The sequence below is a fragment of the Plecotus auritus genome, assembly GCF_963455305.1.
Source record: "Plecotus auritus genome assembly, chromosome: 7".
NCBI classification, from domain to species: domain Eukaryota; kingdom Metazoa; phylum Chordata; class Mammalia; order Chiroptera; family Vespertilionidae; genus Plecotus; species Plecotus auritus.
Window position 1 is genome coordinate 11,949,505 of NC_137774.1, and position 23,598 is coordinate 11,973,102.

At 57.2% G+C, this 23,598-nt stretch overlaps 1 protein-coding gene across 1 annotated transcript; it reads left to right on the forward strand.

Moving 5' to 3' along the window:
* Positions 1 to 3,757: 3,757 nt before the first annotated feature.
* NGFR (nerve growth factor receptor) lies at positions 3,758 to 23,462 on the forward strand. Its single transcript, XM_080680579.1, has 6 exons — positions 3,758 to 3,927; positions 11,572 to 11,713; positions 15,148 to 15,507; positions 18,960 to 19,212; positions 20,434 to 20,594; positions 21,271 to 23,462. The coding sequence occupies exons 1-6, from the start codon at positions 3,865 to 3,867 to the stop codon at positions 21,570 to 21,572; spliced, it is 1,281 nt and encodes a 426-aa protein (XP_080536705.1). The 5' UTR covers positions 3,758 to 3,864; the 3' UTR covers positions 21,573 to 23,462.
* The last annotated feature ends 136 nt before the right edge of the window (positions 23,463 to 23,598 follow it).

Consider the following 23,598-nt stretch of genomic DNA (forward strand, 5'->3'; position numbering starts at 1 on the left):
TCCCGAGCCCACTCCCATGCCCATCCTACAGTGGCGGCTGCAAGTGCTAAGGATTAGGGGCAAGGGGGCTGGGTCAGGGAGAAATTTTTTAAAAATATTTAAATTAATAGTAATATATTTTTAATTGATTTCAGAGAGAGGATGGGTGAGAAGAGAGGGATAGAAATATCAATGATGAGAGAGAGGATCAGCTGCCTTCTGCATGCCCCCTACTGGGGATAGAGCCTGCAATGCAGGCATGTGCCCTGACCGGAATGGAACTGTGACCTCCTGGTTCATGGGTTGATGCTCAACCATTGAGCCACACTGGCCGGGTTGGGGAGAAATTTTTGAAGGACACTCATGTTTGAGGCCCGGGGTCATGACTCTTAGGGAATTAAGCTGAGGCAGGCAGTGGCTCCGTAGGGCCTCTGATATTGCTCCAAGGAAAAGGGACAGATCCATTAGAAGCAGGAATCCCCGCTGCTTGTGATGGTGCAGATGCAGGAAGGCAGGTGGTGGTGGTGGCCACGACCCTGGCAGCTGTGATGATGATGGGGATGGTGGAGACGATGGTGTGGCAGTCATGGTAGTGATGGGAAGATTGTGGGAGGGGAGTGATGGCAGTGTAGCTGTGGTGTTTCCGGTGTCGATGCTGGCGTCATGATGACGGAGGTCATGGTGGTGCTGGTTTTGGTATAGGTGGCTGTGATGGTGACAGTGGTGGTGATTGTGGTCACGGTGGTGGTCCCAGCAAAGGAGCATCCTGATCGCAGCTGTGCTATCTACAGAATGGTCAAGCCAAGGTGTCACATCCTAAAATAATCCTTCACATCAAATACCTAAACACACCAGAACATCAGCTCCTCGCGAGCAGCTGCTATGGCTCACCGCTGTGTCCCCAGTGCCTAGAACAGTGTGCGCCCTATATTGCATGCTCAATAAACATGCGTTGAGCCAAAACCGGTTTGGCTCAGTGGATAGAGCGTCAGCCTGCGGACTGAAAGGTCCCAGGTTCGATTCCGGTCAAGGGCATGTACCTTGGTTGCGGGCACATCCCCAGTAGGGAGTGTGCAGGAGGCAGCTGATCGATGTTTCTCTCTCATCGATGTTTCTAACTCTCTATCCCTCTCCCTTCCTCTCTGTAAAAAATCAATAAAATATATTTAAAGAAATATGCATTGAATGTGTCAAAGGGGATGGAGTCTCTCTTTGTGAATAACACTGTCACCTCATTTGTTATTCACCATGCCCATGCATGATAGGATCTTTTAAAAAATTCCCGTTTTATAGATGAGGAAACAGAGGCAGAGATGACTGAACCTGCCTGAAACCACACGGGAGTAAGCCATGCGGGGGGCGGGGGGAGGGGGCTGTGCAGGCATTTATAGCCAGGTTGGTCTGACTCTCTGTTCAGTGCTCTTTCCTCCACGTACTCTGCGGAGCCACTCTCCCCGCCAGCACTCAGCATTTCATCGTGGTCTTGTGTGTGGGCTTACTCAGAGAAACACTGCTAATAATAGTAACAATTGCTGCTTGTAATTGTTCGAGTAAGGCTTAAATGATCAAGACCATGGAAATTATTAATAACCCAGGCTCAGCCATGGTAGTGTGGGTCATATTAAATTGTGTCGAGATGGATAACCTTGGCAATAATAGTAACTGGGATCATAAATTAATAACAGGAGTATTTAAATTAATGCCACACCGTGTATACCCTTGGTAGTAAGCAGCTCAGTGCCGCTGTTAGTACTAATGTTGCCCCTTCCTGCCTTCCATGAACTCAGCTGAAAGGAAAGGATGGGCTATAAAAGCCGAGGGGAAGGGAAACAGCTCAGAGGCGGGTCCCTGTCCCGGAGGAGGGAACCTCAGGGACTTCTGAAGATGGGCTGGCTTCCTGGCCTCTTCCGCCAGCCATCCAGGTGCTGGCTCGCCCACAGTCGTGCACAATGTCTACCTGTCCTTCCTGGATCTGCCCCCGGGCTTAGTTGGTTGCCCACGAAAGAAATTCACGGGGCAGCCCTGACCGGTTTGGCTCAGTGGTTAGAGCATCAGCCTGCGGACTCAGGGGTCCCAGGTTCGATTCTGATCAAGGGCATGTACCTTGGTTGCGGGCACATCCCCAGTAGGGAGTGTGCAGGAGGCAGCTGATCGATGTTTCTCTCTCATCGCTGTTTCTAACTCTCTATCCCTCTCCCTTTCTCTCTGTAAAAAAACAATAAAATATATTTAAAATAATTCACAGGGCTAAAATTTCCCCGAATGAATGAATGAATGAATGACCTGCAGCTGATCTAGGAAATCACCTACCAACTGCCAGCATGTCCTCTTCCCAAGTGCACTGATCTCTCCTTCCGGTAACATGGGAGATTAGTACTATTTTTTTTCAAAGCCAAAACTGAGGTCCACACACACACACACACACACACACACTTACACCCATACACAAATACACATGCTCAAGATCAGGGTGCTGGGATGGACTTTGTAGACATGCCCCCCACATGTGCTACTGGGTCTTCATATCTGGGAACCAGGAAAGTGTGGGGGTAGGCAAAGGCGAGCATCAAGGTGGTGGTGGGGTGCTTCCGATCAAAAGACTGCTGGCACATTCCCTGGGTTGCTGAGCCTATGATTTGGACCTGTCAAGGCTTCTGGGACATGGTGAGTGTGGGATGATAACACAGCACATGGATGTGTACTTGGATGTGAGTCCATCCGACCGCTTTCCCATTTATTCTCATCTATAGGCCTTCACTGAGCACGTACTGTGCACCAGGCATTCCAATAAGAAACCATAGCCGTAAGCTAATGGAAACATTTGGCCTAGAACAGGTATGTTGCTGAGGATACACCTGTGTGTTTGTGTATGGGTGTAAGTGTGTGTGTGTGCATGAATGTGTGTGTGCATTTGTGCAAGAGACTATGCACAGGGGGCTTGTGTGGAGGTGACTGTACATGCGCACATGACTGAATGTGTAGGTGAGCATGCGTGTTTATTATGACCACATGTGCAATGAGTGTGCATGTGTGCTTGAGTGTGGAGGTGCACACACATATGTGGGACGTGCAGGTCTACATGAGTGCATGAGGATGGTGTGGGCATATGTGGTACATAAGTAGATGTATGTGAGCTTGAGACTGTGTCTTCCTGTGTTATGTGTGCACACTTGTGATCCCTTCAAACCCATCATTTGAGAATGATTTCGGGATGGACTCCCCCTTGAATGCCCCCCCTCCGAGTCATTCTAGTAGCCACCTGCTACTCTTCCCTCCCCCTCCCCCTAGGCCTTTGCACTGGGAAGGGGCAGAGGTAGGGTATGGACCAGAAGAGAAAGGGCCGGGCGGGCAGCGGGCATCTTGCTGATAAAGGCTGGGGAGAGAGCAGCACACCGGGAAGAAGCTGAAGCCAGATGCTGGGGATGGAGGGCAGAGGAAGATGGGTAAGAAAGTGAGTCCCGCGGGTGGGCGCAGCCGGAGGGGAATGGGAGCCGCCCTGGTCCAAGGCCCACAGTATCCGGGACAGACGTGCCCTAGGGCGGGCCTGGCACTCTGGGTACCGGGGCGAGGTGAGGGAGAGGCTCTGAGGGCTAGGGCGATGAGAAACGGCAGCGGAGCGCGCGGCCGCAGCTCGCCGCACACCCTCTCTTCCCCTTCTCTCCCCTCTCGGAGGCAGCGGAGCAGGCGGGCAAGGTTCCGGGGGTGGGCGGGCTGGGCGGGGAGGAGGCGGGGCCGCCGCACTGGCTTCTCTCAGCCCCTCCCGCCCGCAGCCAGAGGGAGCGGAGCCTCCGCCAGCTCCGGGGGGCGGGTGCCGGAGCGCAGCGCAGCCCTATCTGTCCGCAGAGCGGACTAACTGGAAGTCGGCGTTGCCGCGGGAGGCGGACGATGGGGGCAGGTGCCGCCGGCTGCGCCATGGACCGGCCGCGCCTGCTGCTGCTGCTGCTGGGGGTGAGTGCTAGCCGGAGGGGAGCCCGCTCTCTTTCCCTGGACCGGAACCCTAGGGGTTCAGGTTTCCCCGAGGGAACACAGGACCAAGCGCCGGGCTCCCAGATGCTGGGGATGGATGGCGGGAGAGGAGCGCCGATGCCAGGGCCCATAGAGGAGCGTCTAGGGTTCTCAGGGCGCCGAGGAGACCCTGAGATCCAGGGCAGAGGTGCGGACCCGAGGCGCGCACGGATGCGGGTACTCCGGTACCTGGGTGTGTGGGTGTGGAGGAGCTGGGAGGGTCTCAGAGGAGGGGGTCCTGCGGTTCTTGGAGCCTGGGTTCTTTGGAAGAGGGCGCTTGAATGCCAGGACCTCAAGGCGACTTTCCCCCCACCCCCTCCCAGCATCTTGATTTCTGGGGTGTCGTGGGACAGAACCCAGGATAGAGAAAGATGAGGAATGCCACGGGAACTAGAGATGTGAGGGGCAAGCGGGGCTGGAGATGAGGGGCTGGAACAATGGGGAGGAGGTTGGAACGACCAAGGGGACCGGGCAGCGGACAATGAGGACTGGCCAGACAATGGGGGGAGGGGCGTGGGAGGCATAGCTTCGGGGAGTGGAGGTCGTCGGTTGAAGAGAGAAAAGTGGGTTGGGTAGGGCAAAAAGGGACGGCGGCGAGGGAGGTAGAGAGATGGAAGCAAAATGAAAGAGGACGGAGAAGGAAGAGCGGCCCCGAAGGTGGTCGGGACCCCGCGGGGCTGCCGAGGGGCAGTGGGTGGAGAAGAGGAGCCGCGGAAGGGACGTTTTCCGCTCCTGTCGTGCGCTCTTTCTTGCGGCCTCGCCCAGTCGGGGAATTGCGCGGAGGACCGGAGGCTGGGAAGGGAGCGCCCACTTCGCCGGGGCGAACCCTTTCCCCAACCCACGGGCTGCTCCGAAGCGCTTAGTCTCGCGGTTTGAAGAAGCGCAGCGGACAGGAAGGGATGGAGTGGGCGTCGTCCGACCGGGTCTGGCGGCCGCCCCGTCTCGGGTGCAGAGCGCCCGGACGCGCCAGGAGGGGAATGTCCCGGCAGCGCGCAGCCCAGGGTCTCGGAGGCGGAGGCGGCCCCCAGGGGGCGCTGCGGTACGAGGGTTGCGCCCTCCGCAGCTGCGGGCGCCGCTGGGGCTGCGCACCCGCCCCCCATTAAGTTAAGTGAGCTGAGCGCCGCGCCCGCGGTTCCCTCCGCTCCAGCACCCAGGCGGGTTGGGATTCCGCCCATGTCCGGCCCAACTTTCGGGTGAAGACGCTGAGCACTGAGTGAGACAGAGGTGTCCCGACGCCCCGGATTCTGTCTGGGCGAAGGACGGCGGGTCCTCTTAAGCATCTAAGTCCGCCCTGTAGTTCTGACAAGATATTCAGGATGGGTGACCGGTGTGCGGCCATGTGCGGAGTGCCCCGGAAGGTTTGGCAATGGAGGAGGTGTCTGTCCTCACTCTCCCTGACATCTTCACCCCTCATCTGAGCATCGCGCCCCCGCCCCCTCCCCAGTCCCCCTTTTACTGATATGGAGACGGAGACTCTGAGAGTTTAAACAACTTGGCTAGGATCCCACACGCAAGTTGTGCCAGCGTCCTGGCTCGACTGCCCCTCACCTGATTCCCAGCCCTGCACTGCCCGTACCTTTGAAAGGGGCAGCCCGGCGTCCCAGCTCGGGAGAGAGCAGCGGCGGGGCGGGCTTGACCCCATCCCGAGTCGGGCCAGCGGTGGGATAGGAAGGCGCCGGCCCCCTTTCCGCGGTTTAGTGGTGGATACCTGTGGCTTCGTCCGAGGATTTGGAAGTGACCTCTGCTGACAAACGCCGCGGCAGACAGGTGCTTCTCCACCGGGAAGGGAGGTGGGACAGGGGTGGACAGTAGTAGTGTGGATCCCGGAGGGGCGGGCGGGTGGGCGCCGGACCGGGGCTGGAGGAAGTGTCCCCCGAGTGGAGGAGAGGCGAGGAAGGAGGAGAGCTGGGCGTGGAGGGCCTGGGAGCTGGGGCAAGTGGACCCGCGCAGAGTCTGCCGCCAGCAGCCCCTGCGGCTCTCGCCTCCGCCTCGCCGCGGCTCTGCGGGCCGGCTCTGCGCACCGCGCGCTCCGAGTTCTTCCAGGGCCAGAGCGAGCGCGCTGAAACCAAAGCGCGTCCCGGCGGGTCCGCTGGCGGGCGCGCCGGTAATGGAGGCACTTTGTCATTCAGACGTCTGTAACCGGAGCCGCCGCGCTGGCTAATGCGCCTAATAGGGATGCAGTGAGGGCAGCAAATAGGAGGACGCGAGCTGCCGGGCGGGGGAGGAGAGAAGGGGTTCCCACCCGGCTGTACCATCCCGGTCCCACTCACCTGCATAGATTCTTCCCTGGGCGGGCCGGGGGGGGGGGACGGGAATAATAAAATTGGTTGAATGCGTACTATGTGACACGCATTGCCTGGGTCATTTCTGTTGCATTATTGAACCCTCCTAAGGTCCCATCAGCGTAAATCTAGTTATTCCCATTTTACAGTCGATGGAGCTGAACCTCCCAGACTTTCAGGCACGAAACCAGGCTCCCGCAGTTAGGAAGTGGTGGAGGCTTTGGAACCGAGGAGGAGGCGTGGCTTGGAGCTCACCCTGTCCTCCCTATGCCAGCCCCTCCCCCTTCTAGATCACCGAGGGCGTGAGTGGCCCCGAATCACGACTAGCCCCGGAGGTTACATCGGTGTCCTATGCCCACACATTTGGAACGGAGTCCCTTGGCCCCACGCAGCACACCCCTCTCAGAGTCTCCACGCATCCTCCTCCTCAGTAATGAGCTCTTGTCCCCTACCCAAACTCAGCCCTTATCTAAAGGGGTGGGGAGCATGTGCCAGTGCCCGCCCCCCCACCCCCGCGGGTTGCAGCGACCTCAAAAGACCCTCCCCACATTTGACAACGCTTCAACCCCATGGCGTGGCTGATGGCTCCATTCCCCTAAAGATCCCTTTGCTGAAGCTGTTGTGAACAGTTAGGATTCAACACACTGAAGCGTTCATAGTCCATTCTTCCAACTATTTTTGGTGTGTTTTCTATTTTGTCTAATTAAAAAACTTTTTAGATTCTTTTTTAAAAAATATATATTTCTTTATTGATTTCAGAGAGGAAGGGAGAGGGACAGAGAGATAGAAACATCAATGATGAGAGAGAATCATTGATCGGCTGCCTCCTGCACACCCCCTACTGGGGATCGAACCCACAACCCGGGCCTGTGTCCTTGGCCGGGGATGGAACCTGGGACCCTTCAGTCTGCAGGCCGCTGCTCTATCCACTGAGCAAAACCGGCGAGGGCCATTTTTTATATTCTTAAATCAGTTTATCTAAGAGTACTTCCACCTTAGTTTCTTGAAAGCCTTGAAATGGCAAAATAAATAAATAAATAAAAAGATTGCAAACATTTTTTTAAAAATGGGATGAAATCATTCAGACGGGAAATGATAAATGTAATAATGTAAATTTCAGGCAACTGCATCTATCATTTTGGTAAATTGGTCATTTTGGAACAATTAGCCTGGATCCTAGTCATCCCTCCCAACTTCCCAAGATTGCCCTGGCTGGAACCAACAGAAGGTGTGGCCGGGGCCAAGCATCAGGCCACGTAACAGGGACCTCTGTGGGCCTCCGTTTCCCCATCTGTCAGAGAGGGGATGAAGGCAATCCCTCAAGTCCTTCCCCCTCAGCATCTTGGCTTCTAGAGTAGCTGTTTGGGTGACATTTCCTTTCCCCCATGGGCCTGTGGTTCCCCCAGAAATCAGGGACCATGTCTCCTTGGAAACTCTTATTTCAACACTCAGTAAAGAGTTGTTGAATTACCTAACTTTAAGGAGAGCAATTACCCATCCTCCTGTGGTCCCCATGCCGTCCTCAGACTCCCTGGTAGCAAAGACTTGCTTCATGTCTACCCTGCCCCCGACTCTTAGATGGTTTCCTTTTTTAGGGGGTGGCTAACTCTTCCCTCCCACTACCTCCCAACCAGACTCAGCAGCCTGCTCTCCCCAAGACAAGATGCTTCTTTGATACCCAACAGTTAATTAACTCCTACTGTACCCCAGACCGATTTGCATAAATGATTTCATATCATTTCCACAGCAACCCTGAACAGCAGATACTAGTGTCCAGTGTGATTGGGGGGTAGGGGAGAGGGAAGCGCTGAGGCTCAGAGAGGTTGATAATTTACTCAAAATAACGTACTATTAAGAAGCAGATCTAGGATGTTTTGAAATAGGGACATAAAACAAGCACAGGAAATACATGGTCACTAATTACATGGACTTGATTCCAAACGCAAGACTTGGGAGAGGAGAAAGGACCACCAGCTGCAGCAGGAAGAGCAGGCTTGGAGGAAGAGGGGCTTGTACAAGGCTGCCCCTTCGACGACTATTATGCAGTATACAGATTGCGTATCATAGACATGTACACTTAAAACCTATATGATCTTACCCAGCCGGCATGGCTCAGTGGTTGAATGCCGACCTATGAACCAGGAGGTCACAGTTCCAATCCTGGTAGGGGCTCGATCTCCAGTCAGGGGTGTGCATGGGACAGCCAATCCATGATTCTCTCTAATCATTGATGGTTCTATCTCTCTCTCGCCTCCCTTCCTCTCTGAAATCAATAAAAAAAATTTTTTAAAGAAACCTATATGATCTTATTAACCAATGTTGTCCCAGTAAATGTAATTTAAAAATAAATAAAATCACTTGCCAATGAGGAAATAGAAGAAAGAAAGACCTTGGAAAAGAGAGTTCCCCAAGTGTATGAACACCTTATTCATGTAATGCTTACAGCAACCCTATGAGGCAGGTCCGGTCATAATGACCTTATGCAGAAGATACTGAGGCACAGAGAAATTCAAGACTGGCCCCAGATCGCCTAGCGCTAAGTGATGAGCCAGGATACAGAGCCACAGAGGCCGCTGAGGACGAAGGCAGTGAACCAGGAGGCTCTGAACCAGGAGGGGCAGTTCTCGGAGTAGATAGTGTGAGCTCACACTATCTACTCCGAGAATTGCCCCTCCTGGTTCAGAGCCTCCTTACACTCATTTCATACACCTGCCTACCAAGGCCAGTGCCATAGTTCCTAAAGAGCCCATGACACCTAGGAGGTTAGAATGGTGCTAGGTTAGAATGCTGTGGGAGGGGCCACGCAGGTCACACTCTGGTAGCAGCAAGAGTTGCCCACTGATATCTCGGCAGGAAGGGAGGAGACAGAAAAAGTATTTTATTTTATTTTTTTAAACATATTTTATTGATTTTTTACAGAGAGGAAGGGAGAGGGATAGAGAGTTAGAAACATCAATGAGAGAGAAACATCCATCAGCTGCCTCCTGCACACCCCCTACTGGGGTTGTGCCCACAACCAAGGTACATACCCTTGACCGGAATCGAACCTGGGACCCTTCAGTCCACAGGCTGACGCTCTATCCACTGAGCCAAACCGGTCAGGGCAGAAAGGGTATTTTAAAAAGCTGACAGGAGAACTGAAAGAGACAATCGTGTGGTAGTAATTTGGGATAAAGAACACAAGGGCTTCCCTGCACAGCAGCCCGGAATAATCACTGGTGTGAGTACTGAGTCCCTGAGTCATGGGGAAACCATGAAGATCCGTTCCAGTCTGGGAAAGGTGCAGCCACCCCGGGGAGAATGAAAACCAAGAGGTGATTAGAGCAGCAGCGCCTTAGCTTCCGGGAAACTCGGCCATCCGGAAGTCATTCCGCCGAGTTCTAGTTAAGTGAGGTCCCTGTTCAGTGCCAGGTTCCCTGTCAGGCTCTGGGACAACGGCCCGGCCCTCAGGGAGTTGACAGTCCATTGGGGGATCCTGTGAAGTGTCAGAGCTGACACAAATAGTCCACAGGGAGAATGTGTAACAGGGCAGCCCCACCTGATCTGGGAGGGGGAGGGGGGACACTGGCCCACTTCCTTGAGGAAGTAATATTTAAACGGAGCCCGAAAGGATGAAAAGAAATCCAAACAGACTCTTCTATAATCTCACGAGCCTCCTGGGGAAAGCCTGTATCTGGGACTCCCCCTACCCCCAAGACTTCTGGTCTGCAGATGTTTCCAGCACTGTGTCCCTGCCACCTGGGAGGAGATGGTGGCAACACCCGAGATCCCCCTCCTGTGCTGCCAGCACCCTCCCTTGCTGGTCTCTTGAGGACCAAAGGTTGCCTCCTAGACCGATCCCATCTGTCCACCCTCCTGCCTCCACCTAACCCTGGTGAGATCTCAGGATATCTTAAAGGACTGGAGGAAGGGGAGTGTTTTTTGTTGTGCTGTGTTTTTTTTTTTTTTAACAGAGAGAAAGGGAAAGGGATAGAGAGTTAGAAACATCAATGAAAGAGAAACATTGATCAGCTGCCTCCTGCACACCCCCTACTGAGGATGTCTGCAACCAAGGTACATGCCCTTGACCGGAATTGAACCCGGGACCCTTCAGTCCGCAGGCTGACGCTCTATCCACTGAGCCAAACTGGTTAGGGCAAGGAGGGGAGTGTTATTGGCCATGACCTGGTCAGTGAGGAAGCGGAGGGATGTCCAAAAGGACCTTTAAGGCTCCCTCTGCTCCCACGACCTGAGAGCCCATACTTCCTGTCGATATCAAGTGGGAGCCGCGTGGTCTGGGGCCAGGGAAACGGGCTTGGGAGTTTTATTAGACATGAAGTTGTGTTTTTTTTTAAGGAACAGAAATATAAAGCAAGCTGCCAGCAGCCCCTCCCTCTAGGGACTCTGGTGCTAAATTGTTCCATCCATGAGCAAAGATGCCTCGGCGGCAGGAATCCGACTCCCTTTTCCCCTGGTTCCAGAGCTGTTCCCGCTGGCTGCATGGGGGGCAGGGAGCGGGGAGGGCTGGTGACTGGAAATCAAACCCTCGTGGAGCTGGGCTGCTGGGTGATGACAGCCGCCACTTTCTCATCATTGATAACAGGCGACCCTTTCTCACATCTTGGCGCCACACTCTTGCCGATCGGCTGGTCTTTGCTCTGGCCCGGAGCTGCAGCCATCTCTACCTATGTGGAGGGATGGAGACTCAGAGAGGGAGAGCAGGGCAGGTCAGAGCTCCCAATACAGAATCAGGATTTGAACCCCAGACCCCACCCCCTCGGCCTTCTGCTCTTGGGCACAGATACCGCCTGCTGGATATATAATATGCGGAATGGTAGAATGGAGGACCTGGGGTAGGGAGGGCCCCGCTAGCCTTTGTTAGAAAAAGGCTCCCCTCTGGGCAGATGCAGCCCTGCAGGTGTGCAGCTTAGAAAGTGGCATTTGGACTAAATCTCAGCTGCCAGTTGCCCCCTTGGCTGGGTGCCCTGTTCGAGCTGCAACCTGAAGGCCCTCCCCTGGGCCTCAAGCCTCCTTCCGCATGTGGTGTATCCTTGAGGTTCCAAGAGCTGCTGTAACCCCGAAATGAACTGTGCAGAGGGTCAGCCTGGGAGGCTCTGACCTCACCCCCCCAGCAGCCTGCAGGGGTGCAGTGCCCCCCACTGCCTTTCTTCCCGGCCAGCTTTGATGTGCCTAATACCTCCCTGGTGAGCTCATCCGGGCCCAGGTGGTTCCAATAGAAAGCTTTGGGGAGGGGTGTTTGATTCCTCAGAAGATACCCCCTCTCCTTTTTCTTGCCAGTCTGACCTTCTGCTCTCCCCCGACCCAGGTGTCCTTCGGAGGTGCCCAGGAGGCATGCCTCACGGGCCTGTACACCCACAGCGGCGAGTGCTGCAAAGCCTGCAACCTAGGAGAGGGTGTGGCCCAGCCTTGTGGAGCCAACCAGACCGTGTGTGAGCCCTGCCTGGACAGTGAGTACAGGGTGGCAGGTGGGGAGAGGGGAGAGGAAGGGAAGGGAGGGGCCGGGGGCTGGGGAGGAGAGGCCTTATAAGTCCTCTGCCTCCTGGCAGGGTCTCCTGCCCACAACTGCATGGGCATCAGACATGGGTCTGATGCAGGATAGGAGGCAGAAAGGGGAAGCTGAGAATGGGTGAGAGGTATGCAGAGGAAGGAGGAGACCTCATGGGGGACCCCAAAGGGGAGCCCCTTCCCAGCCCCCAAGCAGAGAAGCCTGGTAGAAGAGTGTGGCCAGGTGGGAGGAGTAGCTGACACTAAGATGAGCTAAAAATATCATCTGCACTGCAAAATCAATGGCTGCCACTTACCCTCGGTGTTTTTGGGGGGAGGGGAGGAGGATCAAATACTGGCTGCCCTGTAGACTGACCTTGGGGGATCCTGGGAGGGTGTGGCTACCCCTCCTCCCAGGCCAGCTGTTCTCCAGCTCTGACTAAGGACGAAGAGCTTTCCCCAGGCAGCAGGGGTGGGGGTGGAGTACTATAGGGATGTGCTTCTTATGGGGAGAGGGCCACTGTGGCCATTCCTACCTGAGATTTCCTTGGGGAAGGGAGAGAATCCTGTCTTCCTACTGGGTGAGGGAGGCTGCGGGGTGGTGTGTCTGGGGTCTGGAATCTGTGTGCTGTGGAGTCAGAGGTCTCAGCTCTGCTGGATGCCCCCAGCCTCAGTTGCTGCTTTCAGGCTCTGGGCTCAGTGCTCTGTGGCTGACCCTGCCCAGAAAGCTTTGCTCACTTCTCCCTGGCACGCACGGCCCACCCCGAGGGCCTGTGGTGATCATACTCAGATGATTCTATAATCAGGCTGGGAACCAGGTACAGGAACTGGGAACTCTGAATCCACCTGCCAGCCTCGTCTTACCTCTGGATGCCTCCCCACCACCTCTGCCAACACCTGCGTGCCCAGCCGGCTTGGCTCCGTGGGTGAGCGTAGATCTATGAACCAGGAGGTCACTGTTCGATTCCTGGACAGGGCACATGCCTGGGTCGTGGGCTCGATCCCCCGTGTGGGGCATGCAGGAGGCAGCCAATCAATGATTCTTATCATTGATGTTTCTATCTCTCCCTCTCCCTTCCTGTCTGAAATCAATAAAAATAGATTTAAAAACAAAACAAAACAACACCTGCACACCTCTCCATCCTTCAGACAACCACAACTCCTTGGTATTCCCCAACATACTGTTTTCCCCTCTCTGTGCTTATGAATCCTATAACTCCACCCCCCAGCAGAGGGATGCCTGGGACTGGGTGGGGAGACTGGACATCCTGTAGTGTTTGTCATCTGGCCACCTGCCCTGGCCCTCGCCTAACAGGGTTTCCATCCCAGGGAAGGGTTGGCCAACTATTGCCTACCCCGGAAGCTCCCAAGATTGCCTCTCTCATTTCCTAGACTCCGGCCCAGGGCCTCTCCTCCCTGGACCCTGAGTCTCCCAGGATGGGCCCCCTCTCATCTTCCGTAAAAGCAAAGGGTGGGGCAGAGGAGCCTGGGGAGGGAGGTTCTGGGGATCAGGAGGGGAGCAAGCTCAGAAGTGGTGGCAGGAATCCTCCCTCTCATTTCCTCCTGCCCCCCTCCTCTTCCCTCCTCCCCTCTCTCTCCAGCAGCTGCGTTAACAGGCTGCCTTTACAAGCCCACTTTATGGAATGGAGACCCCAGTGGACTTTCTATCCTCAAAACGTTTCCACAAGGAAACCCATTAAGCTCCTGCCTTCATTCTCTGCCAAAAAAGACCACATTTTTCCCACCCCTTAAAACCCTTTCCCAGGAGTTTTCTGCTCATTTTCTGTATTTTCCCATGAGCAAGGCCCTCCCTTTCCCTTCAGGGTGACTATACCCCCCCCGCCCCCCACCACATGCCAACCAGATAGGAGCCTCTTGTTTATTTAAACTGGAAGTAAGTCCTGCCTCGGCTGATTGTGTTTGGAAGTCCTTTCTGCTGTCTGACTACATCCCTGCTACTGAAGCTCACCATATTTATCACTGCCCACCCCAGGGGCCCAACCTTTATAGATCCTGGCTGAGTGTCAAGCGCTTTACAGTGGAATCCCACTTATTCCTCACCACAACCCTGTGAGTGGAGATATTAGTCCCTGTTTTACAGAGAAAGAAAAAAGCTCAGAGAGGTTAAGTAAAACACCCAGAGTCACACAGCTAATAAGTGATGGAAGCACTTTTGAATCCAGATCTGCCTGATTCCTAGGAAGAGAAATACAGGGGTCCCTCTGCCAGAACTGACTCTGTTCTCTTCTCCCCCCAGTTTTTTCCCCTTTCACTTCTGTCTGGCTTTCTTCTTTGCTTCTTTACCCCCCCCCATTCCCACCCCCACCCACCAAGAGCTCCATGTTGTCTCTTGGTGCCTTTAGAGAGGGTTGTGATCAGACCCCACAACAGGCCTTGATTTCCCTTCAGTGGGATCTGACACTTTCTCTACTTCTACTTCCACATTCTGAGCAGACCTGCCCTGGTTCTCAGGTTGCTAAACCCCCGCTCTTCCTCCCCTGGGAGCAAGGAGGCATCCTTCTGGATTCAGATTGGCACGAGTTCTCCAGCCTGGGCTGGAAGGGGTGAAGGAAATGTGCCCCGGGCCTCCTCTTCTCTGCACAAGAAGGGGAAGACCTGGCACCCCTGGCATCCCTCCCCCCATTACTAAGAGAGCGTGCGTTAGGCGTGAGCCTGGAAATCTCCCCTTTATGCCCTTGGAAAGGGCAGAGGATGAGATATGCAAGTCCTTCTTTCTTTCTAGCTCCAATCCCTCCTGCTGTACCTGAACTTGCTTGCCAGGATTCCCATCCCTACCCTGGAGAGCCAAGCCTTTCAGCAGCGTGGGGGAGCGCCGTGGGTGGGAACTTAAGCTGTTCAACCCTAGTTACTCCCATTCGGGCCACACCTGACCCCACCCCCACCCCCCACCTGTGGAAGGGCAGCTGAGGCAGGAGGCTCCATGGCGGTGGCCCCATGCCTGGGCCGGGTTCACAATCCAGCTCTGGCCTGCGGGGAGGGCTGGGTGGGAACCACCTATAGATTATTCCTTAATCTTGCTGGGAACTCTCTAAGAGAATTTGCCAAGTAATTGACCTGCACCAGCCGGGTTACCCTGCCAAGCCCCAGAGCCATGGCTTCCTCGCCTGGAGCAGGGGCTCCTGGTCCCCTTCCTCCTTCCCAGCGGGCTGCCACAAGCTTTCCCAGACTTGGGATCAGGGCCCCGAGGGGAGAGAGAGGGTGGGAATCCATGAGGGGGGGAGGCTGAACCAGGGAGTCAGCGCCCCGGCGGAGGCCCTGGCAGAGGTGGGGGGGGGGGGGGGAGGGAGGACCTGCAGCCCTTGCATTCCAGCTGCCCCAAAGGCAGGCGACTAACATCTGGGCCCAGGAGAGCTCCCCCACACCCCTTTGCCCGCAGGCGTGACGTTCTCCGACGTGGTGAGCGCCACGGAGCCCTGTAAGCCGTGCACCGAGTGCGTGGGGCTGCAGAGCATGTCGGCGCCCTGCGTGGAGGCGGACGACGCGGTGTGCCGCTGCGCCTACGGCTACTACCAGAACGAGACCACGGGCCGCTGCGAGGCGTGCCGCGTGTGCGAGGCGGGCTCGGGGCTCGTGTTCTCCTGCCAGGACAAGCAGAACACCGTGTGCGAGGAGTGCCCCGACGGCACGTACTCCGACGAGGCCAACCACGTGGACCCGTGCCTGCCGTGCACCGTGTGCGAGGACACCGAGCGCCAGCTGCGCGAGTGCACGCGCTGGGCCGACGCCGAGTGCGAGGGTGAGCGCGCCGCGGGCCCGGTCCCCGGTCCCCGGTCTCCGGTCCCCGGCCACGGCCGCCGCAGGCTGGGGAAGCGCGCCCCCTGGGGGCCGGGGAGGGCCAGGCAAGGCTTGAGCAGGGGCCACCTTCCCTGAGACCTGATGGAGGGGTGGCTCCCGATCCTTCTCACCCAAGGCCCCCTCTCCCTCTCCCTCCTTTGAGCTAAGCGTTTGGAAAGCCATCCTCCTCCTCCTCCTCCCAGGCCACAGCCTCTACGTCTGTGGCTGGCAGCGGGCATTGGGCAGGTGGCAGGTAAGCAGCTGGGAAGCGGCCACGGTGACCAGAGCACAGAGCCGGCTTCCTGAACTGGAAAAGGGGCTTGGGGACCCAGGAGCTGGGCCCCTTCGCAGGGAGGCCTGGTCTAGGTCCAGGGTGGGCTGTGGCTCTGGGACCTAGGATGAATCTACCTGTCACTTGCTACCTGAGGGGTATTTGTTAGAGGGGTCACTCCGTCTTGGACCCCAGTTTCCTCACTGGGCAGTGGTGTGGGTTAGAGAAGGTGGCCTGTTTCAACGCTTAGCTCAAAGGAGGGAAGGGGGGGGTGTCTACAGCCATTTTTAGTTAGTTGAAGATGAAGTTGGACCCGGGGACACTAAGGACGCCGTGGGGGTGGGACTTTGGGGTGGAGGGGGAGTGGCAGGAGCCCCAGGATGAGAGGCGGGTACAGTGAGGTCTCAGCCCCCCACCCCGCCCCCAGGGGAGGATGGGAGTTGGGTGTGCCCCCCTGAGCCAGACCCAGGCCGGAAGGAGGTGGGGTGGTTCCTGGGATGGGAGGAGGAAGCGCCGTGGCAGTGAGAGCGGGCGGTTTGGGTCTCTGGTTGGTGACATGTCTCGGGGAGATGGGCGGGCTTTTCACTGCAGGGAGAGGCCGGCAATGCTTTACTTTGTCTCCATCACCCTGTGGCTGGGGGCCCACTTAGCTACTTCCCTAGCCCTCAGGATACCCTCAGTCCCAGCAGGCAGTGCAGCGCCTCCTTAGGGGACCCCAAGTGTGATGGGAGAGACAGCCTTGGCCTGGTCTGATGAGGGAGTCAAGGCCCCAGCACTCATCTCCCAGGAGCGCCCTCATTCTGGTGGCGGCAGCACAGCCTCTGCCTTCAGTCGGTCCCCAGTCAGATGGGGGAGGTAGGTCCCCCTTGTGGGGAGCCTGCAGTCTGACATTGGCTCCCACACAACCTCCCCCCCCCCTCACCCCCCAGCCCCGTGACCTCTGGCTCAGGCGGAGGGGCTGTTCAGTTGGGCTGAGCCAGGTGTGTGTGAAGCTTCCTGTCTTGGGCTGGGAGTGGGAGGAGGGTGGGGGTACAGAACTTGGTGGTTCCGGTGGCAGTTGCCCTGGGCCAGGAGACAGGCCAGTGGCGCCAGGCACGGGGCAGGGAGGGAGCTTCAGCTGCTGGCAACAGGCAGGCGCCAGCACAGCTCCCTGGGCAAGTCCAGACCGGCTGTGGGGGGACTTAGTCAGGGGCGCGGTAAAAGCAAAGAAAGGTGGTGGCTGGGGGAGGGGTGGGCTCTGCCTCTTTGGGGGCATTCATAGATTCCTCCCAGATCGCACCCCACTTTCCCAGCCACCCTGAAGGAGGAGGGTACCCCTGAGAGCTGTGTTTACCCTCTGCCCCTCTACTCTAGCCTCTGAAGGGTTAAGTGTGGGCTCTGGGGCAGAGGGACCCTTCAGGAAACAGAATTGGATTCATTGGGTTGCCCCCTCCCCTCCATTGTATCGTACTTTCTCGCATATACATTTCAGGTGTCAACGTGGTGACTCACCCTCCCTTGGGGCAGAAGCCCCCCCCCCTCATTGCCTCAGCGAAAGTTAGATTTAGGAGGGATAACCTGGTCCCTCTTTCCACCCCCAAGTCTGGCAGCTCCCATTCCGGAAACGGCTGTCAGGACCTGCCAAGGGCTTAGGGGCTGGAATGCCAGTGGACATGGCCACATCTGGATCTCATCCCCAGCGCCCATCAGAGGGTATTGGAGAATGTGGGGAGATGCCCAGGACAGCCCCGTCTTCAGCCTGGTCTGTCCCTCGCCCCCCACTCACAGCCCTGATGGTCCGCTTCACCACACCTTCAGCTTATGAGCTGGGGCTCCCTCAGGGCTCAGGCTGACCTGCCCAGGTCCCTAGCAGGGCAAGGGGAGCCCCTCCCCTCCTCGTCAAATGCCCTATTTGGGGGTATGAAAGACAGGGCTACGTCTCCTCCCCTTTCTGCCCCACCCCCTCCCAGGACTGAGCTGGGGGAATGGGGCAGATGTCAGCCCCCTCCCCAGTGCCAGCCAAATGGATTCCAGATTCCCATCTGCGGGCCTCACCCCTCAGAAGGTGCTGAAAACAAGGCTCTTTGAAGCATCCTAGTCTGGAGCCAGGAGGCCCAGAGACCCCTGGGCAGCTTTGACTCCAACTTGGGTGGGCAAACTGGGAGCTGGTGAGACTGAGGTGAAGGGCAAGGCGCTTTCCCCATCACGCCATCGGTATGTCCCATCCGCTTCCCTCCCTGCCCTAGGGGTGGGAAGTGAAGACAGATCGGATAAGCAGCGTTGCCCAGACAGGCACCCCCAGGCAGACCAGAGCCCACACCCCCAGGAACTGCCCCCAGCTGGGTGACAGAGTGGAAAATCCCACCCACTGGTGCCAGGAGGTACCTGGGTCCCCTGCCAGAGAGGCTGGCAATCCCCAGCTGGCAGGAGAAGGCCTAGGTGGGTGGCGAGGCACGGTCTCCTGCCCCTGAGGTGCTGGGCAGTCCCTGCTTCACAGGCCCTCTCTCCACCAGCAGCGTGCCTCCTGCCCGGGGAGGGTTCGGGCTACTTGATACTCCCCCCTGGGTGGCAAGATCAGAGGGTGCGAGGGCCACGCAGGGCAGGAAACGGCTAGCCGCTGTCCAAGGACTGGCTGGCTGGAAGCACGCTTGTATGGCATCCCCGCCCTGTCCAAGCCTAGAGCTAAGACAACAGAGACTGGAAAGGAGGCGGAGTGCCAGTTCTGGGGTGGGGGTTGGGGGGGCAGTACCCGAGTACCCTCATCCTTCCTTAGGACAGGGGTGGCTGGGGGCATTGGGGCAACCTAGGGCCAGAGCGGTTACAACATTTCCCAGAGTGACCCCAGCTAGAGGCTTCCTGGGGCTGACTCTCTCCTCTCTGTGTGCCAGGCTCTGGGCCCCCAGGGGAGGCCGGGTCGATTTCTAGAACCTCAGCTACCTGCGGGGTGGAAGGGAGCTGAGGGACCATCTCTCTTAATGTCCCCATTCCATGGACGGGGACGTGGAGGGGACCTGGGTCTCCTGACTCCCGGGCTCTTGCTCTCCACCCATATGGGTGAGAGCTGGGCACATGAGCCCCTGACATGGGCTGGGGACTCAGGACTCCGGTCGCAAAGGGAAGGGCTGAGGGGAATGGTCGCTCAGTCCCGTCTCCGTCCCTCCCAGAGATCCCTGGCCGCTGGACCACACGGGCCACGCCCCCAGAGGGCTCGGACAGCACCGCCCCCGGCACCCAGGAGCCCGAGGGACCTCCAGACCAAGACCTCGTGGCCAGCACGGTGGCAGACGTGGTGACTACCGTGATGGGCAGCTCCCAGCCCGTGGTGACCCGAGGCTCCAATGACAACCTCATCCCCGTCTACTGCTCCATCCTGGCCGCTGTGGTTGTGGGCCTCGTGGCCTACATCGCCTTCAAGAGGTGAGGGGGAGGGGCAGAGAAGAGACCTTTGCTCTCAAGGCGGGCTTTACTGTGACCTTGACCGGAAAACGCACACACTCTTTTAACTCAACCCCAAAGCCAGCTCATCGTCACTCACCATCAGCTGCTCCACTCCCGGGCATGGCCGTCAGCAGGCAGGGAGGGGGCTGTCCCTGTCCTTCCTGGGGTCAGCACCGCCCACTCCCCCGCTCTCCCCTCTCTGACGCAGCCCTAGCTGAGCTGCACACACAAGGCTTGCTCTCCCAACTGCCTCTGTCCTCATTCCCTGAACCCCATTGACCCACACAGGTACCGACACGTGCGTGTGTCTCTTCCTTCCCAGTTCACACTTGGGAGGCTGTGGCATCCACATCCAGAAATCCAGGGCTCCCAGAAAGCATTTCAAATGTTTAAGTGCATTTTTCATTCCTAACAAGAAACAAAACATCAAAGTAATATAGGCCTGTTTGGGAAAATGCAAACAAGGGTAAAGTCTTGTAAAGCCAAAAGCAAAAGCTCCCTTTTATCTCCCCAAATCCTACCCCGCTCATCATCGGAATCTGTTTGAGCCCTTTCCAACCATTTTCTGTGCAGTTATAAACACATGCACATAAAACGTTTTAGTTGGACGAAACGCGCAGGTATATATATATATATATCTTAGCATCACTGGGATCACACTTCCTAGTATATATTCTACAACTTGCTTTTTCACCAGTCTTCCTCAGGCGAGCTTTCCTTGGGACATGAGATTATCTGATCATTTCTAACCACTCACTCCATAATGTGGGTGGGCCATGATTTATTTAACCCGTTGCCTATTGATGGACATTTGGTTTGTGCCGCTTTTTCTTAGTGCTTTATAACAGCAGAGGAAGTCCCTGTACGACATGTGTCCTGCACACATGTGCGAGTATTTTACGAGGAGATTGGGAAAGTGGAATTCTGGGAAGTCATTTATTTATGCGTCATTCATTCCAGGAACATTTATTGAACCCTCGCAGTGTGCACCAAGCCCTGGGCGCCCCTCTGCCCTCACGATGCTTTCCGTGTAGGCCAGGCCGCTATGCAGAGAAAGGGGAACCTTAGGCACCTTGGCGGGGGTGATAGTTGGGTGCCCACTGTGCCCCTGGCTTTACACATCAGATGCCTTAGCCGCATGGCCAGTGCACCCCTCCCTCCCCTCCGCCCCCTGAGGCTGGGCCTGTCTTCTGGCTCCAGGTGGAACAGCTGCAAGCAGAACAAGCAAGGAGCCAACAGCCGGCCGGTGAACCAGACACCCCCACCCGAGGGAGAAAAACTCCACAGCGACAGCGGCATCTCTGTGGACAGCCAGAGCCTGCATGACCAGCAACCCCACACGCAGACGGCCGCGGGCCAGGGTGAGCAGCAAGGCCGGGCAGGGGACTGAGGCAGGGCCATTAGGGGTGATGAAGATTAGACTCTAGGAAGGACTGCCAGAGGGGCTGGCTCCCTGTGCCTCTGGGTGGAAGGATGGGAGAGTCGGGGTGAGGGAAGGGGTGGGGGAGGTCCTTTTCCCAGAGCGACTTGAGAAATGGAGGCTTTGACAAATTGGAGCATCCAGACTCATCAAGCTAATTGTCCCCCCTAGGGCTAATTACTCCCCCAAGTGGCTGCAATTAGCCTCCTGCCCTGGACTTCTGGGGAACAAGTAGTTAATTATGTCCCCTAATTAGTGGCCCATAGCCCAGCTCCAGGACACTTGCTACAGCTGAGTCTGGGACTGAGAAGTCTTGTCTCCTTCTCTGCCTTGATTAATTGCTGGGGGACGGGGAGGGGTTAGGGGTGGAGATAGTGCTGGGCTCTGGGTGGGGAGGCACATGAGTCAGCATCGCCCCCAGACCTCCACAGCTTGCACCCCCCCACTCCCCCACCGATCCAGGGCCTCATCTTGGCCATCCCTCTGTCTGTAGGCCCCGGTGGGGGTTGGGGGGGAGAGTTGCCTCAGCCCTTCTCGGGTCTTTCCCGGGCGCCCAGGCCCACTGTGGGGGGAGGGGGCCCGGCGGTTAGTGTGTGACGCCCCCTGGTTCTTGGCAGCCCTCAAGGGGGATGGAGGCCTCTACAGCAGCCTGCCACCAGCCAAGCGGGAGGAGGTGGAGAAGCTGCTCAATGGCTCTGCAGGGGACACCTGGCGGCACCTGGCAGACGAGCTGGGCTACCAGCCTGAGCACATAGACTCCTTCACCCACGAGGCCTGCCCTGTCCGCGCCCTGCTCGCCAGCTGGGCTGCCCAGGACAGCGCCACACTCGACGCCCTCCTGGCTGCCCTGCGCCGCATCCAGCGAGCCGACATCGTGGAGAGCCTGTGCAGCGAGTCTACCGCCACGTCCCCTGTGTGAGCTGACCCGGGAGCCCCTGCCCTGCCCCACATTCCGATGACTGACGCTCCAGCCAACCCCCGTGGGCCAGCATCAGAGCTGAGCTCCTCTGGGCAGGGCTGTGGAGCCGGGGCCCCTGAACCACAGCCCTGCCATTGACCCCTTGTGGCCCCATCGCTTCTGACCACACACTCCCTCTGCAGCGCCAGAAGTGCCCCTGATGCCTGCCCACCCTGCCCTTGCCCCTCACCATCTCCAGCCTTCCGCTCCTTCTCCCCTCACTTCTAGGCGGGCCAGCTCCTCCCACCATAGCAGGTGTCAGAGCTGGGGGGGCTGACACCAGGGATGGTGTTGGGTGATGACAAGGTCCCAGAGACTCAGAGGGAAGACTGAGGAACCAGAGCCATGGACTCTACACTGTGAACTTGGGGAAAGAGGGAGCATCCTGAACCCTCCCTCAGCCCCATCACATCCCCCCTGTGGCCAAAGATGAAGAGGATCGAAGGCTTGTCAGAGCGGGAAGGGGGTACTGAAATCTAGTCCACCCTCCTTGTTGTAGACTGGCCCAAAGAGAGGCAGTGACTGGCCCAAAGCCACCCAGCAATGGGGTGGCCAAGTGTGGGCTGGCTTCCTCCTCTCTGAATGGGGGGTGCAAGCCTCAGCTTTGCTTAAAGGCTGGGGGAGGGAGGCCAGGTGACCCTCTGGGGAGTATTGTACAGCCAAATCTGGTCCACCCTCCACCATCTCCAGGCCTGTTCAATCCTGAGGGAGACAGGATGCTTTACCCAAGGCTTGGTCCGTGGGTCCGTCATAACCCGAGTCAGCTTGGGGTTTGTGGAAAGGGGTGCCACTTTCCCCTTCCTGCCCCCCTCAGGCATGTCAGTGTGGCATCTTGGGTGTGGCCCAGTCTGTAGGTGCCTTCCATCCCGGCACAGACCCAGAGCCAACACAGACAGTACTCGGGGTTAGGGGCTAAGGACCCCCCACATACAACACACACACACACGCACGCACACACACACACACAAACACACACGCACACACACAGCGGATGAGAACTCTTTTCTCCACAAGTTCTTTCTCTTGGGCTGGGACCGGATCCTGCCCGGGGCAGCTGCCAGAGAAGCATCACAGGGAATTGAACTCTGCTCGGCCGTCTCCCCTCGCCCCCGGGTTTGGCGGGCCAAGGACGGCTGAGGCTCGAGCTGGCGCCTGCCTTCCAGGGGCCGGCACATGGAGGAATGCTGTCCCCGCCTCCCCTCCCCTGAAGCCATGGGTTTGGCTGGGCCCCGAAGGTTGCGATGAAGAAAATTGGACCAGTCTGGGAACGCAGCAAGAAGGACTTGAGTTGAACTGTGGGCCCTGGACGGTCTGTCCAAAGTCTCGAGGACTCTACAAAAGACAGCTTTTTCCCTAGCTTGGTGCCAGGAAGGGGCCTGGAGGTCCCTCCTGGCCTGTTCTGTTTTGCTTTATGTTGGAATGAATGGCTCCCCCCTCTATTTAGCATGAAGGAGCCCAGAGCAGGGGGGTGCACTAACAGCCACCCCCCCACACACCCAGGGTTCTCCCAACCCCCTGCCAGGGACTGGGAACATTGTATGTAGATGGCGTTCCTTTGACCTCAGTCTGTAGTGGGAGGAGGAAACTCACCCGCTGGCCCCTCACCTGTGCGCCTGGGAGAGGGACAGAGTGAGTATTTATTTTCCTCCCCAGCAGGTGGGAGGGGTTGGAGGGAGCCAGGTATGGCTTAGCATGTGTTTGGTTCGGGGCCCCTCCTCCCTCCCTTTGGGCCCCCCAGCCGGGGGCTGTGTGCTCCAGACTCCCGACACCTTCCCCTTGCATCCTGTGTAACCATTTCTTGGGCCCTCCTGAAACTTACACATAAAACATAAAGGATGAACATTAAATAGCAAAGAAAGAAAATCGGTGCAGTGACTTTCTGGAAATGCATGTGTTTTGAGTTGGCCGAGGTCGGATATGTCACAAGGACCCAGGTGTCATTTTCAACTCCGTTCCCGTCCTGTTTCTCTGCCCTGTCTCCCTCCTG